Source organism: Haliaeetus leucocephalus, unplaced genomic scaffold (assembly GCF_000737465.1).
Source record: "Haliaeetus leucocephalus isolate CR32 unplaced genomic scaffold, Haliaeetus_leucocephalus-4.0 Scaffold417, whole genome shotgun sequence".
Taxonomy (NCBI): Eukaryota; Metazoa; Chordata; class Aves; order Accipitriformes; family Accipitridae; genus Haliaeetus; species Haliaeetus leucocephalus.
The window spans coordinates 2,409,990-2,427,998 of NW_010972853.1; the positions used below are offsets into that span (position 1 = coordinate 2,409,990).

At 39.4% G+C, this 18,009-nt stretch overlaps 1 protein-coding gene across 1 annotated transcript in view; it reads right to left on the reverse strand.

Moving 5' to 3' along the window:
* Positions 1 to 17,397, reverse strand: part of FAM71D (family with sequence similarity 71, member D) — an 18,876-nt gene extending 1,479 nt beyond the window's left edge. The window contains exons 1-5 of the mRNA XM_010574277.1: positions 17,263 to 17,397; positions 15,511 to 15,713; positions 14,644 to 14,908; positions 12,307 to 12,544; positions 85 to 452 (exon numbers count right to left, since the gene is read on the reverse strand). Coding sequence (XP_010572579.1) covers positions 85 to 452; positions 12,307 to 12,544; positions 14,644 to 14,908; positions 15,511 to 15,713; positions 17,263 to 17,397 — 1,209 coding nt within the window. The remainder of the gene's footprint in view (positions 1 to 84; positions 453 to 12,306; positions 12,545 to 14,643; positions 14,909 to 15,510; positions 15,714 to 17,262) is intronic.
* Between the last annotated feature and the right edge of the window lie 612 nt (positions 17,398 to 18,009).

Genomic DNA, 18,009 nt, shown 5'->3' on the forward strand with positions numbered 1-18,009 from the left:
CCGCGCGCCCTCTGCCGGCCGGGGGGGGCGGGGCTGCCCCCCAACGGCCGCGGTGGCGGTCGCGGGTGGCGGGCTGGGGTTTACCTCAGGTCTCGTTGAGAGGCTGGGGAGAATACGGAAGGCATGGCACTGCTGATCCGCCTCCATCCTCCCACGGTCTTGTCCCGTCTCTCTACCACAGCTCTCTCTGCGCCCCGGAGAGGCACCACCGCGGGAGCCCCTGTGCCCGGAACGGATCCGGCTTGCCTGCTTGGGCTGCGGCCTGCTCCGTCCGCCTCTCCCACCTCCAGCTGCCTCCTCCTGCCCGCTCTTCTGCTGCCTGCTGCGTGCGCCCTGGGCGCTCCCTGCTACCACAGCCCCTTTCTCCTCCACCTTCCTCGTCACCCCCCTGTTCTCATCGTACCGCTGCTGAAGCCACAGCCCCAGCTTGAATGCCCCAGCCAGGCTGGGGCCTGTTGTGGGAAGAAAAACGCTTACCCTTATCTGAGAGTCCACCTTTGGGAGAGCCAAGGGAGGCTGAGGCACAGAAGGCGCTCAGGACATGGTGTCCGGAAGAATGAAGGAAATGGGACTTTAAAAGTAGTGTTACTGGGTTGTTTGTATCCATGGCTGTGTTTTACAGGACCAGGGAAGCATACCTTTAGCACTGCAGTTTAGTTTGAGCTAAAAACTGCATTCCCACCCCCGTTTTTTGAAGCTAGCCTGCCTAGATCATTGCCTGAGGCATTAAAAGAAACATTCTATGTAACAAGACCGGAAAAAAAGGCTTTCTTAGATCACTATAAAGTCCTAAAGAGATACCTGCTTTAGTCCATCTCTCCTTCCTTCAGTTTAACCATTTAGACATCTGTATCATTTAATTCTGTATTATTCTCCATAGTGAAACCCAGATACAAACTTTCAACTTCCTATAATTTTACCCTATACCATGTTTTCTTTGGATCCATTCTAAAGATCCTGTGGAAAAATGGTGGAAGTTCACATGAACCTTTTTTGCAAACCGCTTTGGCAAAGGACCTGAGAACCAGAAAGGACTTTCAAAACATGATACTTGCCTAGAAGATACAATGGCTGCAAAAAGTAGCTAGTTTCGTTAAGTTGGCTGTTCACTGTTGTCATCCTCATCCAAACTGACCACTAGTTTACTGTCTTTTCTACATCCAAGGTTGGGATGATCAGACAAAAAAAACCCCTGACAAATTCTCATTACAGTTTCCCTCAACTGACAGCATTTCTCCTTCCTCTCACAGAAAATCTTATTGCCTCCAGTTTGCATATTGCCTGGTAGCCAGGTTTTCAACCAGGATAAGGGAATTTTCTTCAGTATGTTGTGCAATTTGTTGTAGAGCAGAGAAGGATTCACACAAGTTCCTGTTTCCCTCCTTTACTCTATCTGTAGCTGATTTTTTAATCTTTTGCCAGAAGGGGATACCAGACCAGGTTAAGACTGAGCTTGGGATATCTCTTGGATATATCTGCTTAGAGATTTGTTTGTTTCTTTGGTAACCAATCTCCTCCCTCTGGCTTTCACAAACCCTAATATTAGCCCTTGCCCAGCTGGCAAATCCATTCATAAGGTGCTTGAATGAGGCGTGCTTGGCTAATTCTATCCAACAGATTAAAATATTCTGTCAGGCCAAGATGTTGTCATACCTGAAAATATTTCACAACAGAGCACAGGATCAGCAGCATTATTTGTAAAGACCCAGATAACCTTTCTTTTTTAAATCATTGTGTTAGCAATTTAAATGGACAGATCTGATAGTTCATTTTGCCTTGTGGATGCTGTTTGTTGGTATGCTGAGAACACAAAAATTGCTGTAAGAAAATCAACATTTTGGCCCAAATTTAACAAAACACACAAATTAAAAAGAATAGATAGAGAGAATGAAGGTGAATGGGAGGATGAGGAAGGACAACAGAAAGATGATTGGGAAGATCAAAGCTTTTGGTCTTCCTTTGTTTTGTCTTAGCTGACTGATCTTTCATATGAGTATCTACTAAGACAGCACTTAAAGGAAATGAGAAAAATTACTTACCAGAGTACTACAAACCATGCTGTTCCATCTCTTGTTCAACTATTATCTTTAAGCAGAAAGGAACTGAAAAGAAATATCCAAGTGATAACTTTTGTGAGTTTGGATCTTAGAACATTTTGATTTCAGACATGATTTTTCTAAGATTTTATTATCAGGGATTATGGGAACATTAAAGCATGCTTGCAGCTACAAACCCAATGTATTTAGGCAACTTAATTTATTATCGAAGAATCTTCTTCTAAAGGTTGATGCATTTATTCCACAGACAAATATTTTTTAACAAAGAAAATGTTCATTTTTGATGAATTGAATTTGCCATCAATTAGTGTAACTGTTTGCCAGCAAGGTTCTGATATAACTGTTGATCAATCTAAACCTGGGTGATTGTAATCAATGGAAAAGAAAAAAAAATTCTGACTCAAGCTGAGGCATCAGCCTGACATAGGACAAAATGTTTTCTTTGAAACCATTGCCCTCTGGAGGGGGAATGAAAAATCACGGAAGGATTAGGTAAAAATTCCCTTTTATGTGACTGCAGAACTGAATTTATGCTTTACAGTTCAGGAGTGGTTCTATACAAAAAGGAATGCTGTCAGAAGAGCCACAGTGGCCACATTGCTTGTCAGCGAAGGCTGGAGGAGAAGTAATCCCCATCTGTCCACCCCATTACTCTCCTCCCCTTTATCTCTAAACTCTTTATCGCTAAACTCACTGAACATCCATTCTACAACAGATGTACTTTCTCTTCCAACTTCATCCTGGATCCTTTCCAAGCTGGTGTCATCTCTTTTTATTTGTCAAAATATGTTTTTTATGCAATCCCTAAAGAATCCTTGCCTGCCTGATATCAGAGTCTGTATTCCATCCTCTTTCTTGACCTTTCTGCTGGGTTTTTTTTTTGGTTTTGGGGTTTTTTTGTGTGTGTGTGTGTGTGCGTGCGAGTTTTTTGTTGTTTGTGTTTTTTTTTTAAATATTATTATCTTGATTACCCTTTCCTTCTTGATCTTTTATTCCTCCAAGGTTTTGAGAAATTGTTGTCTTCTTTTTATCTTTCTACTTTCATGTCTGACATCTAGTTAAATAGACTCTTTTCCTCCTGACTCTGAGAGCTTCACAGGGATTTTTCCCTTGACCTTTAGATATTGATAGCATATATCTTGGACAATCACATTTAAGTGTCACCTTTAAATGAATATGAATGAAAGTGAGCTCCTTCCTGCTCAGACTTTGCCTATATACTCTCCCTGTGTTGCAGGGGAAATGACAATATCTCACAGTGGTCTTTCCAGTTTGATTTATAGCAATCTGATGTCTCCTGACTACAAATGTGGTGATTGTTTTAACCCTAAGTAGGACACATGCACCTGCCATCTGAAAGAATGTGACAGCAGCACTAAGGCTTGCTGTGTTCAGTGTCTAGTGTTTCAAAGAAGGCAAAATACAAAGGTCCAGAAGCTAAACTGTGCATTAAGCAAGAAAAAAAAAATTCTTTCCTGGCCTCCACAATCCAGCAACAGAAACCCTGAATTTTGAAATTAATACAGCAATCCAATTTCATTTCAGCCTTTCTTGAACTAGGACAACAAATACTAAAGATTCAAATATAGTCTTGTTTTATTCCTTGATAGCATCTAGAACTGTTCTTTACTTTCTATCCAATAGCTACATTTTGCATTCATGTTCATCTGGGTAGCTGAAATGTCTTCCTCTCTGGCTCCTAGTGTCCTCTGCCACTCCTTAATCCTTCAGATCCAAAATTGTACAACTCCAAGTAAGGTCACGGTATTTACAAATAGGGTCATAAACCCAACAGAAGTTCAGCTATAGAAAAAACTTAACCTCCAGAAGAGAGGTCTCAATTCTGGGAGTACTACTCATCTCTCAATGAAGGCTCTTAAGCCTGGAAATAAGACTCATTCCCAGAAGATGGGTGCCCCAAATTAAAGCTGGAGTGGGGTTGTTAATGTAACAGTTTAAGGCACTATTTTTAGTGCAGAAATATAGTGGGTAATAAAAAAATTACCTTTCTTGCTGCTGCTTTCCCTTCCCCTATTAAGTTATACTGAAATTAGTGATTACTTCACCTGGCTCTTTATATCTGATTGCTGCTTCGTGTTCTTCCTTGAGTAGTTTCTCCTTATTTTTGCACGACCTCCTCATGATCATATACCCATCCATCTTTTTGGTACTGTTTCAGTCATCTGTGTGCCTTCCTCTGTGCAGCTCTCCATCTTTGGTTTAATCTTGAGTAAATGTATAAGGACCTAAATTACATATTTAATTCTATCTGGAAAACAAAATCCTGCTTTGCTATTTATAACAATTATTCATTTGTAACACAATGCACTGTATTCTTCCCTGACTTGCCATTTGCATGTTGGATGTATCCTAAAGCCCAAAGTTAAAACAGGATTTTAGTGCCAACCTGCCTTACTGTCAACTTGCAGATACTTTTTACTGGGTTTACCTGACAGTTTGGTTACTTTGTTTTAATCTGTGAATAGAGGGCAAAAGCCACTTTTCGTTTCTACTCTTTTTACCCTCTGGAGCTTCTTTTCTTATACTCACAAATGTACGTAAATGTATTTGTAAAGAAATAAAAACCTATGAGATATAACTCACAGAGCTGTGAGAAAATAGGGGCAGAACCAACAAAAGTTTCAGCAGTTGATACCACCTAAGGAAAATACTTAGATGGTAAGTCGTAATGAAATAAGACATTTGTGGTTTTTAGAATCTCCCCAAGTATGATTGTATTCCCTGAAAGGCTGCTTAGTAATGGTAATTATGTTAATAGTGAGACCCTGCTATCTGATAATGCTGCAGTGTGAAGCTTAAGCTTTATATATTTTTCAGTCAAAAAGTATGACACTGCAGTATATTGTTCACATATTCTATGAACCTGAAATGCAATAAATCTTTCTCTTGAAAGCAAACTGAATGTACAGTAAAACAGCTGTAAGATGTACATAAACAACATAATTCTACTTCTTGTTCCCTTTTTCTAAATCTTCACTGAAATAATCTTGCACACTATGCTTTATTTACCAGTCTTGTTTGGTGTAGGTTTTCAGCTTGTGCATCCCTGTTACACTTTAATTACTGACACAAAAAGATTTGTGGCCATTCTCTACTATACCTTTACTCACATGGATGTCTGAATATGACATGAAGCAGAATCACTTTCAAAATTATTCTTCTTAACATTTTCATTTGAATATTCCTCTAGCTTTTGAGCTTGCTTTCAGCAGATTATAAACAACATCTGTAACAACAGTTAACTGCCAGCCAGCATGTCTGTTGTTCCCCAGCATTTAAAGCATGCTTAAAATCTATTTTATTTAAATCCATAACTGCATAAGTTTTATTGGAAATATTCTGAAACCGAAATTAAGAGACCAACATTTTTTTCTTCAAGAAACATGCTCAGAAAAATCCTTCATTCATCATTTCATCATATGCCTAGATCTGGAGTGTCACGGTACAGAGGAAATTCAGGTGTGGCATCCAGTCCCTTTGTAGATGTCCATACTAATCCCAACATAATGTCTTCCTTACAGGCATAAGATGCCAATAGATTTCCATTACCACGTCTTTCAGATAGCTTCTTGTTTTGTGAAAATGAATTATAAAAGATAGCACCAAAATATACTTGTCATGTATTGCCATAAGCAAAACCAGTATACTAAATTACCTTTCCCAAGAAAGCAATAGCAGATACACAATCATCTTTAAGGAAGAAAGAAGTTGTTCTGATACTAATGGAATAATCATTTCGATATAGCTATGTGGAGCTATATGGATGGTCTTCATCATCCTTGGATAAAGCTATAAGCTGCAGTGCCGATTCTATACCATTCTCATGAATCTGCATCTTGACAGAACGTTGCAAAAATTGTTTTGGAATATATGGCATGAATACCACTTTATTCTGCAGTATTTCCTAAAAAGTGTAGTCAAACACATTATGCTTGGTAGCTCCACTGCTTGCAGGATCTTCAATGACTGTCATTCTCCCAGCAGTTATTTTTCTTTCAGAGGAGCTGATAGACTGTATTGGCTCGTTGAGCCAACACTGCATACCAGTCTACTGAATCAGCTCGGTATAAGACTGTTTTGGTATGTAACCCAGCAAGCATCCATGCTGAGTTATTTTTCTTTGCTCCAGGCAGAGCAATTAAGAGGTACTTCTTGCTGCATTTGCAATGCAGGCAATTCAGCCTTCTTCCCAGTGTTGTAGTCTGGGAAACACAATACTCCTGTTGCTTATTCTTTGCAGCATTGACTGAGAGCAGTTTAGATTGGATTCCAGTAAACTGAGGCTGAATAGTAGTTCCATTTGCATAGTGCAGCAGTTCTTTGTCACACCCTGTCTCTTCAAGGTCTGTCAGCATGGCCACAGGTTAGGATACCATGCATGTAAGATGATTGACTATTTTTGGCAGCACAACGTATTGTCTCAGATTGATCCTGGTTTCTGCAGGTAGAGGACTCCATCCACCTGTTCAGTCAGTGAAGAGAAACACAATGCTCAAGAGTTGTAGTTATTCTAGTGTCACATTGCCACATTAATGACTTCAGAACAACTGTCATGAGCTTTAGTGGGCATCTGTGTCCCACTTAGCGCAGCATAATAAGTTTTATTGGATGTATTTATTTTGTTAATTCTTCCATCCTGGCTCATCAGCCTGTCTTCTGTTATGACAAATGCATGTAATTGGGCCAAATACATTTACTTAACAACAATTCAGCTCTGAGAATTCAAAAGAGTGTAACTCACCTCTGTTGGTTCGCATCTGAAAATCACTCTTCTCAAAATGTGCTTGGACATCTGATCATCCCTTTGTTTTGATGGATTTTACCTTAGGAGTAGGTTATCCATGGTGGCCTTATGCATTGGCAGGTTGTTTGCATGCAAACTAAATTTCTCTTTATCATCACAGTCAGTGTGCAGTGCTTCTCCAGACGTGGTATTTAGCTTATGAGGGAGGTATTACTAATTAAGCCTTTAATTTATTGCATTCTATTCTATGTTACCTAGTATATACAGCATATCTTGATATGGAATCAGTCATGGTTATTACCTCTGTGCTAGCAAAATGATTGTTTCTGATTAAAGCAAACAGCTTTTGAGTGCAGTATACTCTACTTAAGAATGTTCAAAATATGTATCATCAATTTTCCAGTGTTCTACAATTCTAATTTTGTCTTCTTCACTTTTAGTGTGTAAGTTTAGTGTGAAGTTACTGGTGGTAAACATCTGCAGCCAGTCTTTCTGTAGATGATAGTGAAGATACTGTTACTGATCCTTATTTTTGCAGTATTTTATGTTTGTTCTTGTAGTGGACAGCAGCACTTCATAAATCATGTATCATTCAAGTACTGACTGTTGCTTGAGCAGAAAATATGCTGTACAACCATTTTCTCAGGGACCACCTAAAAATTTCTTTCTTGTCAGTAATTGCTACTTTGCTCTTTTGATAAACAGAATCTAGAAATTTTTTTTCACCATGGAAAATAATGTTGGAATTTCTAGTTATATTGAATGGTATTTCACTCTTGTTCACATTTTGGGTGATATTTAGAATTTGAATTTGCCACCACTTGTTTCTTATGGCATCCTAGGCTGGAATCTGATTACATATGGGCTGCCCTCAAAGAGTATTCAGTTAATTTATATTCTCAAGGAACATTAGATTGGCATTTGTCTTGGAAGTTGTTAATTATGTATGTCCTCTGTGCTCATTTGGCAGAAAGCATACTGAGTCTTCCATCTCCGATGCTTAGCTATGCTTGTGCAGAACTTATGCTTCAAAACTTCAGTAAAATATTGCACATGCTGTAAACTACACAGAAATGTCCCAGCGACAGGTAGCAAGAGCAGCAGCAGATATTTAGTTTGCTTAATGCAAAATGCTTTGTAGTGCAGCAAGTATGTTCTGTCAAAAATGCTGTCCAGTATTCCAATAGGATAGTAATATTTATAGTGTCTAAATAATAACAACAACAGTAACAACAATACCAAATCCTTATATAATGATTCTCATTAATACATTACATGGTGATTTTCAAAAGAGGTCTGGCTATCCTCATTCTACAAATGAAGAAGCTGAGGAAGAAAAACGGAAAAGTGATTTGCCCACATTCATCTAGAAGTTCACTGGCAGAAATAAAACCTGTGTTAGTATGACTTTGTGCCCACTACATGATATTGCTCTCTATCACTTGTCCCTCTGCAATGTTCTGAAATTTCTTGCATGAGAAGCTTTCCTGACTCTATATAAAAATGTGAACCATAGTCAGGTATTATAAAGTTAATTCAAGTGTCTATTTCTTTGCCTTCTGCTGCAAACTCTACAAGTCTTCTCCCTGAAAAAATGGTCTCGGTCACTTAAAAATGTGGATTCCACTGCCAAGGATCAAAATTTATTTGTTGTTGTGAGTTGTGAACTGATACAGAGGAATATAGAGTTTGTATTCCAGTAATAGTTAATTGTACAATAGTAAGAAGTTATGAATGGAATTGAAGTCTGCAGGGGAATTTTTTCTTCTGTGTGTACATCTTTGCCTTGTTCCAACTGCATCTGATGTCTGGGATGCTTTGCTTTATTTTCTTTTATTACTTCTTACTGACTGATCACCTGGGATATTACCTGAAGCAGCCTACTTGACTTACTGCCACTCTTTTGATTTCCTGAAAAGAAACATGATGACCATGAGGAAAACAGCACACTAAAGTAGAGAATGAAAGAGAAAAAGAAGCACAAGGAATCAAAAGAGAGAAAAGGACAGAGAAGATAAACATACACTGAGAACCACAGAGGAAGAAAGATGACCAGAGAGAATTGATTTGCCTTTGTGGGGAGTTTACTAGAATTTGTGCTCTGTATTCCAAACCGGCCTTTTCCTAGTCTCTCCCATGCTATTCTCCTTCAGTCACTCCTACAAGCTGTCTTACCTACTCACCTCGCAGCAGAAATCATCTTTAGTCTTGCAGAACACCTGAGAGGCGTGAAAAGCCGGTGCATAGCTGGTATCAGTTGACATAATATTGTCATACTTCTCAGCTGCCTGGGGGTATGTGAAGATCACTTCCATTCTCTACTGAAAGCTGATCAGCAGGCTGAGAAGACAACGGAATCTGCAGGTCTAAGTAAGGCCAGGAAGAACACGTGCTGCCTTTGCCTCAATATGGCAAATTTGGGAATTGATAGTAGAATGCAGACTGGGAGAAGCATGATCAGAAAATGAAGGAAAAAAGGGGAGACACAATTGCACAGGAGGAGGAATACATCTTTGGAGGAAGGTACCATTTAAAAAGAGGAAGAGGCACAGAGTAGAGTTGAAAGAACATGGAAAGTGAGAGAAAGAATGATCTAGAGCTAGAGAAAATGAACAGGAAAGCTGATCAGAGGGAAAGCTGAGAAGCTGTGAGTGACTGGGAAAAAGCAATAGACAGAGAAGGAAAGATGGTAACAAAGAAAACAACAGGAAAGACAATCAGCTATTTTTATTTCCCTATAGAACATACACTGCAAAGATATTGCTACAAAATTAATATCTAAAAATAATGGTTTATATAGAATAGAAAATGGGGACAAAACTGAAATAAATAGGCAGGTGCCCTTCCCTCAATGCAACAAATCCAAATGCTGGATTTGTCAAGACAGGTTTGTTTTTGGGTTTTTTTTTTTTCTGAATGATATTATGGTTGTATGTGTGTAACAGGAAAATATATGAAGCATTTCTGTTCCGATTTCTTCACTACTTCTCTATTATTACAGTTTTCACGATAAAATCACAAGAAATACAATACTGTAGCACTAAGGCCCAGTAGAATATAATTTAGGTGTTTGGCACTATATGTATGTCACAGACTATTTTAAAATGCAGGAGATGAATTTGAAATGAGAGTATAATTAATCTAGTGCTTTGCACAAATTTGTTATTGCTGATTAAATAATATGTCATTATTTGTCTCCATTTAATGTGGAGCGCTGAAATAAGTTCTTGAGCATGTACTAATTTATATCTCCTCATAGCCCATTGCTCTCTGTCAGTACCACCATTTCTAAATGAATGGCTGTTAAGAGAGGAAGAGAGTGAAAAAGAACATAACAATGAGATATTAAAAATGATTCATGTACCAAAGTGTTTGTAGAGACAGATGCAACAAGATTTTCAGACAGATAGATGTGTATTAGTGGACAAAGAGATGTGTGCACACAGAAAAACTGAGAAAAGCAGTTAAATGAGAGCACATCATAAAACAAAATACTTTTCCTTTCAGGTCATGTAGATCACTTTAAGATCACCACCTGGCAAGTAGGACAATGTACTGCATGCAGCCCACCAGCCAGCTACAAAGAGGAGCACACAGTAAGTAGCATCATGTTCACAAAAATTGAGGTTGATTGAACAAGAGCTCATTCAAACTTTTGTGACTTAGCAAAATGGAGAAGTATGGGGAGGAAGACCATAAAAGCTTTTGTTCAAGAGACTGATTCACTCACATGCAGAATGATCATGATTTTAGACATAAAGTAAGAGGCATCAATAAGCTAAGTGGCTCCGTTTTTTGTCATTCCTTGGCAGGCATAGATAACAGTGTTTAATCACTGACAACAAGTGGAGAAGTATAAACAAGGGGAACTGTGAACGTTAATAAGGACTGGCTTTAGGTGCCTACTTGTTCCAGATGGATATTCTGTAGAGATTCGTGCAGAAATGCAGGATGTCAGAAAGGATGCTAATGCTAATCCCAACATGACATTGTGGAGAATGCTCCAAAACATGTCCACATTCTGCTTGTAACATAAGTCCTGACCTCATGCTTGAGGACACTGCAGACTCAGTATCTGGAGGTAAATTCATGCTCAGACATGGGGTTTTGGGAAACCTTACAGCACACTGGCAGAGGAGGTATGGGCCAACATTATCTCATTGAACTGTCCTAGGCCTGCAGCTTTCTTGCCCTTGCCACCATCCTGTATTTTATCTGATTTTGCAGTGAAGTTGCAATTGCTGCCATCAGCCAAACAAGTCAAACGTCAAGGCCTTTCTAGAAGAAACCTGACACTGAACCCTGGAAGGTGAGATGCAATCACAGCAGGGAATGAGCACAGGCTACCTTCTAATAATTTGGCCATACATGTGCTGATCTATTGGCAATGTGGACATAGGAATATTTGTTCTAAAGAACACCCAGCTCATGAAGTTTCAGCTTCTCTCATCTATCATTGAATTAGGAATAGCAATGGGGAAGTGAGTAAATACCAGAAAAACTGCCATACCTGAAGTCTGTAATTTTTTTCCACTTTTTTGCTTTGTTGTATTTATCCTAAAAAAAAAGTAGTTCAGGAAAAAAACATTATGCCATTGCCAACAAACTCAGGAAGAAGTCTTACCCTAGTAATATCATTTTATACCAGAATCAGTATTAAATAGGTGCTATTTTAATCTCTTTCTGTCTGCAGTAGAAATATGTATTGCTAAATGATGTAATAAGCCTTGTTTTGAAGCACAGGCACACTAACACAGAGATATTTGCGCATTATAGACTGCCCTTATATATGACACATATGAACATAGCACACATCTGAGCACATGACTTAATGCCTAGGTGTAGCTTGAGAAGTGATTATGTTGAAGTCTTGCTCTTTGTTGTCATGCAGATGTTTATGTAAGTGACAGAGTTTTCATTTCCTTCTGCCATCTAACTTTTGCTTGCCTAGTTTGTGTAACACCACTGACAAAAAATCTGCTCCTTTTCTGCACAAGCCAGGGTAGATATGGCAGAAGATATAGAAAAGACAGATTTCTGGTGCCAGGACATGTTGCTGATTTTGTACAGAAAGGAAACACTGAGTCTGCCCCATGCTATATGATTCCCTCATATGCTGGGCTTCTAAGTCAAAGCTGCCTGTATGCAGAGCCTTCAGCATTCATAGAGACCACTTAAGTCACTGAACATTCATGCACTTTTGCTTGATTGCCCATCTTTGTGAACCCAGGTGGTGGGAGGGTGGGCAGGGGAAATGGTCTTTCAAAAGCCCCTAAATATCTGAGAAACCAAAGTCTGGATGCTTGGAAACACCACCTTGTAATCTTCAGCTTCCTAATCCATTAAAGCATTAGGAAAATCACAGTAACCCTGAAAAGGTGTTGCAATAATATATTTTCTGAAGACAAAAATATGATACATTTTACTTCTCACAGTCAGCAGCAGAAACTAAACATATTAAATTTGTTTTCCAAACATACCTACTAGTTTTCCTCTTTTCTGTGCTTTTGCTCTTCTTTGTATCCAGAGGATTTATATTCTTTGACTGCATGGTGGTTTCTTGCCTGGTTGGTTTCAGGGAGCTGTGGAAGACTTCCCCTTTCCTTCCACTCTCTTCTGTGGGACCCACGGTGCCTGAGAGGGGAACTTGGTTGGAGGATGTTTGTTTAGTAACTTCTTCCTCCTCTGTTTTGGGGTTAGGCACATCTTGTGGGTCATCCTTCTTGAAGGAAAAAGGAAAGATTAACAGATGCAGTAGCAAATGACATAAAACAGAGCTCTGCACAGAGCTCATCAGCACAGCTGGAACATTATGATAAGATAATTTCCTATATAGTAGTCCCCTATATATTGAATATTCTGCTATAAAGTGGTGTCCGACAGACCATCCATAGGAAATGTGATATATTTATCTAGAAGAGAGACTACTGTTTCTCCTACATTATTGGTTTGTTGGTGATTATTGGCCTACAGCTTTGGCTAGAAGTGACTAAGCAGTCTATCAAGGGATAGTCACAAAGCTTAACCTCTGAGAGCTGTTTGTGGCTTCACCTCCAAGTTCTCTGCTTCTAGTTCATGTTCAGAACTCCTTTATCTCCAGGTTATTCTCCTCTTTTGCTCATATTCAGAAGCTGAGATAAGATCTTTGCTCTCCCTCCTGTCCAGATTTTGAAATCGGTCCCTACTAAAATCTTTCTAAGCCTCCTGCTTTCAAGTAGCTGAGGCGGGGAGTTTCATGAGGTAAGTCTCTCACGTGCAGACAGCTTCCTATCTAAACAGGAAGAGAGCAGGGGGGATGTAATAATGCAAAGGAAAATCCAAACTTAAAAACTGTCAGTAGAAAAGTCAATAGTGAGTGACAGCCAACACCTCAAGGTATTGAAACACTGATGAACATGTGACTGGAAAAATAAGGTGTCTCTTCTGCAAAGAAAAATAGAGATTCTAGGTCTGGATCATTATGTTAGTATATTGAATCACTAGTAACATCTGCTGTATATGCAGGAGCTGACATTCATGTCAGGCCAGCTTATGTCCAGAAGTTGTTGGTACAAGGATCTAGTCAGGTAAGAGAGAAAGCAGAAAACCCAGAAGAAAGGTGGCTATGTAGGGATAGTTGAAGCAGGAAAATATCAATTAAGAAATTTTATAAATCCTATATTTACTTTCTCACAATCTATGCATTCTTGACTTAACCAGTATGGTTGTGGATGTGGCTGTGCAGATTTTTTCAGCCAAATCCAAGTCCTACACTTTCTGCAAATCTATCTGAATATGCTAGTTTTCCCCCTAGATTTTCTGCAGTCATCCCTTTACCTCATCACTGATTTTTCTTGAAAGGATCATTTCTCACAGTTCTCTCCACTCTCCAAAATTATATTTTTCTAGCTCCCTTGTATTTTTTCCGCTGTATGTACACAGAGATGTTCCTTCTCTTTGCTACCCATGGCCAGCGAGAAGGTGGGAGCTCCTGAGTGCAGAGAAGAGATGTACATGGCAGCACCAAGCACTGGCCATGTGACTGTGTTTTCATCTCCCTGTGGATGTGCCTCTGCTTGGCTGAGGGCTGGGTTGGCTTGAGTGGGAACTAAAGACCCATCAATGCCTGTGCTGACAAAATGTTTTCTGCTTGGAACTTAGGGGAAATAGCTTCAGATAATGTTGAGCAGCATCATTAACCATCCAAGTTCCTTCCTAAGTGTGACTCTAAGGTAACAGGTCCTTTGTGTGCTTTAGTGAGATTTCTGTATGTGATATTCTCTTTAGGACCCCCCGATCCATTTTTGCTGACCCTTACTGTTCTCCTTGTTTCTTTCTTTGCTACAGAAAGCAGTTGGCTTCTACCTGTCTGGCTGCCTGCTCTAGCATTTCCCTGAAGAACTTTCTCTTTCTGTCCTTTGAATGCATCAAATGCCTTTTCCCTCTTTGCTTATTAGTTGTCAGTCCCTGCATGGGTCTCAGCTGTGCCATATCTTTCCTTCTTCTCTGCTTTTTTTCTCAGTGGGTTGTGGAATTCAGTCGAAAAGAGCCATTTAAGAACATACCCCAACTATGAGGGAAAACTAAACACCGAACAGTAAGTAGTATGCTATTTATCGATTCACAAAAATTTATCATGGGTATGGTGCATCTAGCATCCTCACTCCCATTGCCCTGAAATTCTGTAGGGAGTTTACAAGCCAATTATTTTGATAAATAGAACTGTAGCTCCTTCAAAGCACACAAAAACTTTGACTTGAGAGATAGTAGAGAATATTGGCACAAGTGATACTTTCTGATTGGTCAGCTTGAACTTTTGATATCTATTTGCTAAAGACTCACTTTTTCTGATGGGTTGTTTGGGCTGGGAGCTGTCTTGTGACATGTGCCAAAATCCTTGCATTTTACACTGACTTCAGTATTGCTGGTATTTTCTGGGGGTTTCAGGAGAGAGATGAGCTGCAGCCACAGGTGGAATAGGTGTTGTTGCTGGTCTGGTGGGGCACAGAGCTCTAGATAATAGGAACGGCCATTTACTAATTTTAACATGAGGTGATGCTTATCTGTGCTGTGGACAGAGAGTTCCACAAACTTCAAGGGGAAGAACCTATAAAAAAAAAGGGGAAACTCATCATTAAGCACAAGTGGAGATTCCTCTCAAAGAATATATTGTGTCTGTCAGACCTACAGATAGAGTAAAACTAAAAGTGAGAAACTGGAATAGGAAAAAGCTGCCAAATGGATTTGGACACTCTTCTTCTGAGTGCCTCTGGATGGTTGTGGAAGAAATGCTGGGCAGCAGTGCACAGAATGGGGAGGCAAAGGAAGTTGGCTTCTCTACAACGCCTTTATTCCACTGCCTTATTCCCTGAGAATCCTCTACCCCTAATCTTCCTACCAGCTTTCAGCTTCTGATAAATTTAGAGAAAGGTTTATTAAGTATTTGTAGTCATCATCTATCTATATGCACGTGGGTTGCATTGGCCTGAAATGATGACTGGAGTGGGGCCTAAAGGTGTGTACTTAAAATTAAGTGTTTCTCTTAACTTTGTGATGTTAGTGCTGGGACAAAGACCTGGTGCAAATACGAGGTCTGTTAATGAACTGGTCCTTAAAAATAAGGAAAACACTGCATGGAAATGGGAAATACATTCATATTCCTTATTTAGTCTTCAAAGAAATATTTAACCCTTCTTAGTGCTAACTCACCTGGTAAGTGCTAGCTGTTCCATGTGGGATGGCTGCTCTGAGAGTTTCCAGAAGTTTGTCGTACTTTCCTGTGGGGACACAGGCACCTCGCGTGCTACCAGCATCGCATTGGGCATTGGTGAAGTGGGATCGGCAGCACAGATGCCGATGGTCACGCAGCTGGCTCGGTTATGGACAGAAATCGGTTCCCCTCTTCGATTAACCTGAACAAAAAAAAAAAAATAAAGCCCCATCAACACTGACATTTGCCATATGATCTCTCAGAGAATATGTCACCAATACATTTCATGGTGTTTTGGCTTGGGGGCCCTAGAGCTTATGTACTGGGTTGGTGAGGAGAGAGGGAAATGTGGAAAAATGAGACAGGAATGTGTATGAATGAAAAGAAAGGAAAGAAATTGAATAAGGATAAAGGAGGACGGGAAACCACTCTTGTGTGTAGTCCAAATCATTGGGTATCTGATTGCTACAGTCAGAAACCTCTTGAGTACCATTATCTTGAATTTCTCTTAGTGTAAACATGATGGAAGAAGCACTCTGTTCTGATGATTCACTGTCTTTGTCAGCATTACTGTGATATTAATGAGATCTGGTTATGAACCAGGATCCTGTTAGGTGCTGTACAAACAGAAAATGGAAAAATATCCCAGGTAATTTATGTGTAAGACAGGAAATTACAGAAAAAGTGAGAAAATACAAGGAGATAAGAATAACTTGATAAGTATGATCAAATCACATGTTGTGTACCATTGTCAGGGTTTGGTTTTGATAGGCATCAGAGAAAAAGTGTGTCCTAAGAAGGAATTTGAGGGAGGGTAATGCATTAAATTTGTGAATATCTAGTAGAATCTCCTCCCAATTGTGAGAGACAGTATGTAAAAAGAGATCAAAGGCTTTTTGTTGTTGTTGTTTCATTTTAATGTAAATGAGTCAGTGATGGAGCTGTTTTCTTGGGTTGATTGGTTAGGGGAACTGCCTCCTTGATAGTAAATGAGGTCTGAAAAATAAAGCAGGGATAAATCATACACTACCTTGAAAATGGATTCTCATAGCTAATTAACATTCCGCATGTGTATCAACAATGCAAGATTGAATTAAGGCAAGACCAAAGGATGTTGCAATTATCACAAAGTGAGGTAATGAATCCCTATGAAAAACACTGTTGGGATACACCATGTAAATAGAATTCAGGTATTTTAGACACACTGTGAATGCAGTATTGTAGGAGCACAGACTGTTGCCAGAGTCTTGCAGGGTTCTTGGGCCAGTGCTTAGGGTAAGTGACAGGCAGGGTAGTGATATTGCCTGCAAGGATGCTAGAAGCCGCCAGTGGGGGGAGATTGCCTGGGAAAGGCTGGCTGCCATTTAGGCTAGGTTGAACTGACATTGATAGCTAAAAAACCTTAATGAGATAGCACAGAACCAGAAATTTGCTAGAGCAGTCCTAGCCGTTGCTACAGGAAGGAGTAGGGGCTGACAAGGAAGGGTGAAAACATCACTCATTGTCCTCTTTATCTAATCTGCAGCATTGCTGTTGCTGGGTTTCTGGACTACTGCCTTTAAAGCGGGAGCATAATGAGTCTATAGGAGAAAGGAAACATATCCATATGTATACACAGTAAACAGAGAATAAGAATAGTGAGAACAGATGAATGAGAAATACCTCTTGAGCTGAGGAAAAAAAAAAAGGTAATCATTGCAAGCAGTTTTATCTTGAGCATGCCAGATGATTTCATTTGAATGACTTTTTACCTGGACAAACTTGCTCTCGAAGATGGGAGCAGAGGTAAAAGGAGCATATTCTCCTTGGTTAAGAAGTCTCTGAAGGTCACCCATAATGGATGCCTGACTTGAACTGATGCTTTTAAAATCAAACTTGTTATTCATTTTGCCTATCCACAAAACAAAAATGAATTTATAAGTTAAAGGGAATAGAGATAAAAAGGCTTATATGTTACTCCCCTCCCCCGATGATTATGAAAAGAAACAAACATAACACTTAATGATAGGCTTTATTATACTACTAAAGAGGAGAACCCCAAACCACACATTTTTAACAACATGCAATCTCAAGTGCAAAGGGGAACTTAGTAAGGCTTTCCCACAGCTTTTGACTTATCTTTTACTATTTATTTAAGGAAAAAGGGCCTGTGAATCTATAAACACTAGTTTGCATGTGCTATTCTATACTTCAGTATGTTCTTGTTTATAAGCAATCTTGTATATTTTTGCCACCGTTAAGATAATATTTTTTTTTTTAATTGATGTATTTTTTACATGAGCATAGTGACATACTTTACTTTGCAAATAACAGTAGAAACCCTTGGGCTGTTCTCAGTGCTAGATAGTGACTTCTATCTTTGCACCTCTTGGATCACATATGTTTTTGTCAGGAGTCAAGAAGAGGGCAGGACTTAGGAGATGCTCTGAAGTAAAAATTCTCCAGCAGCTGACCAGGCTGACTTTAACACAAAAGCTGGAGAATAGATAACATAATTT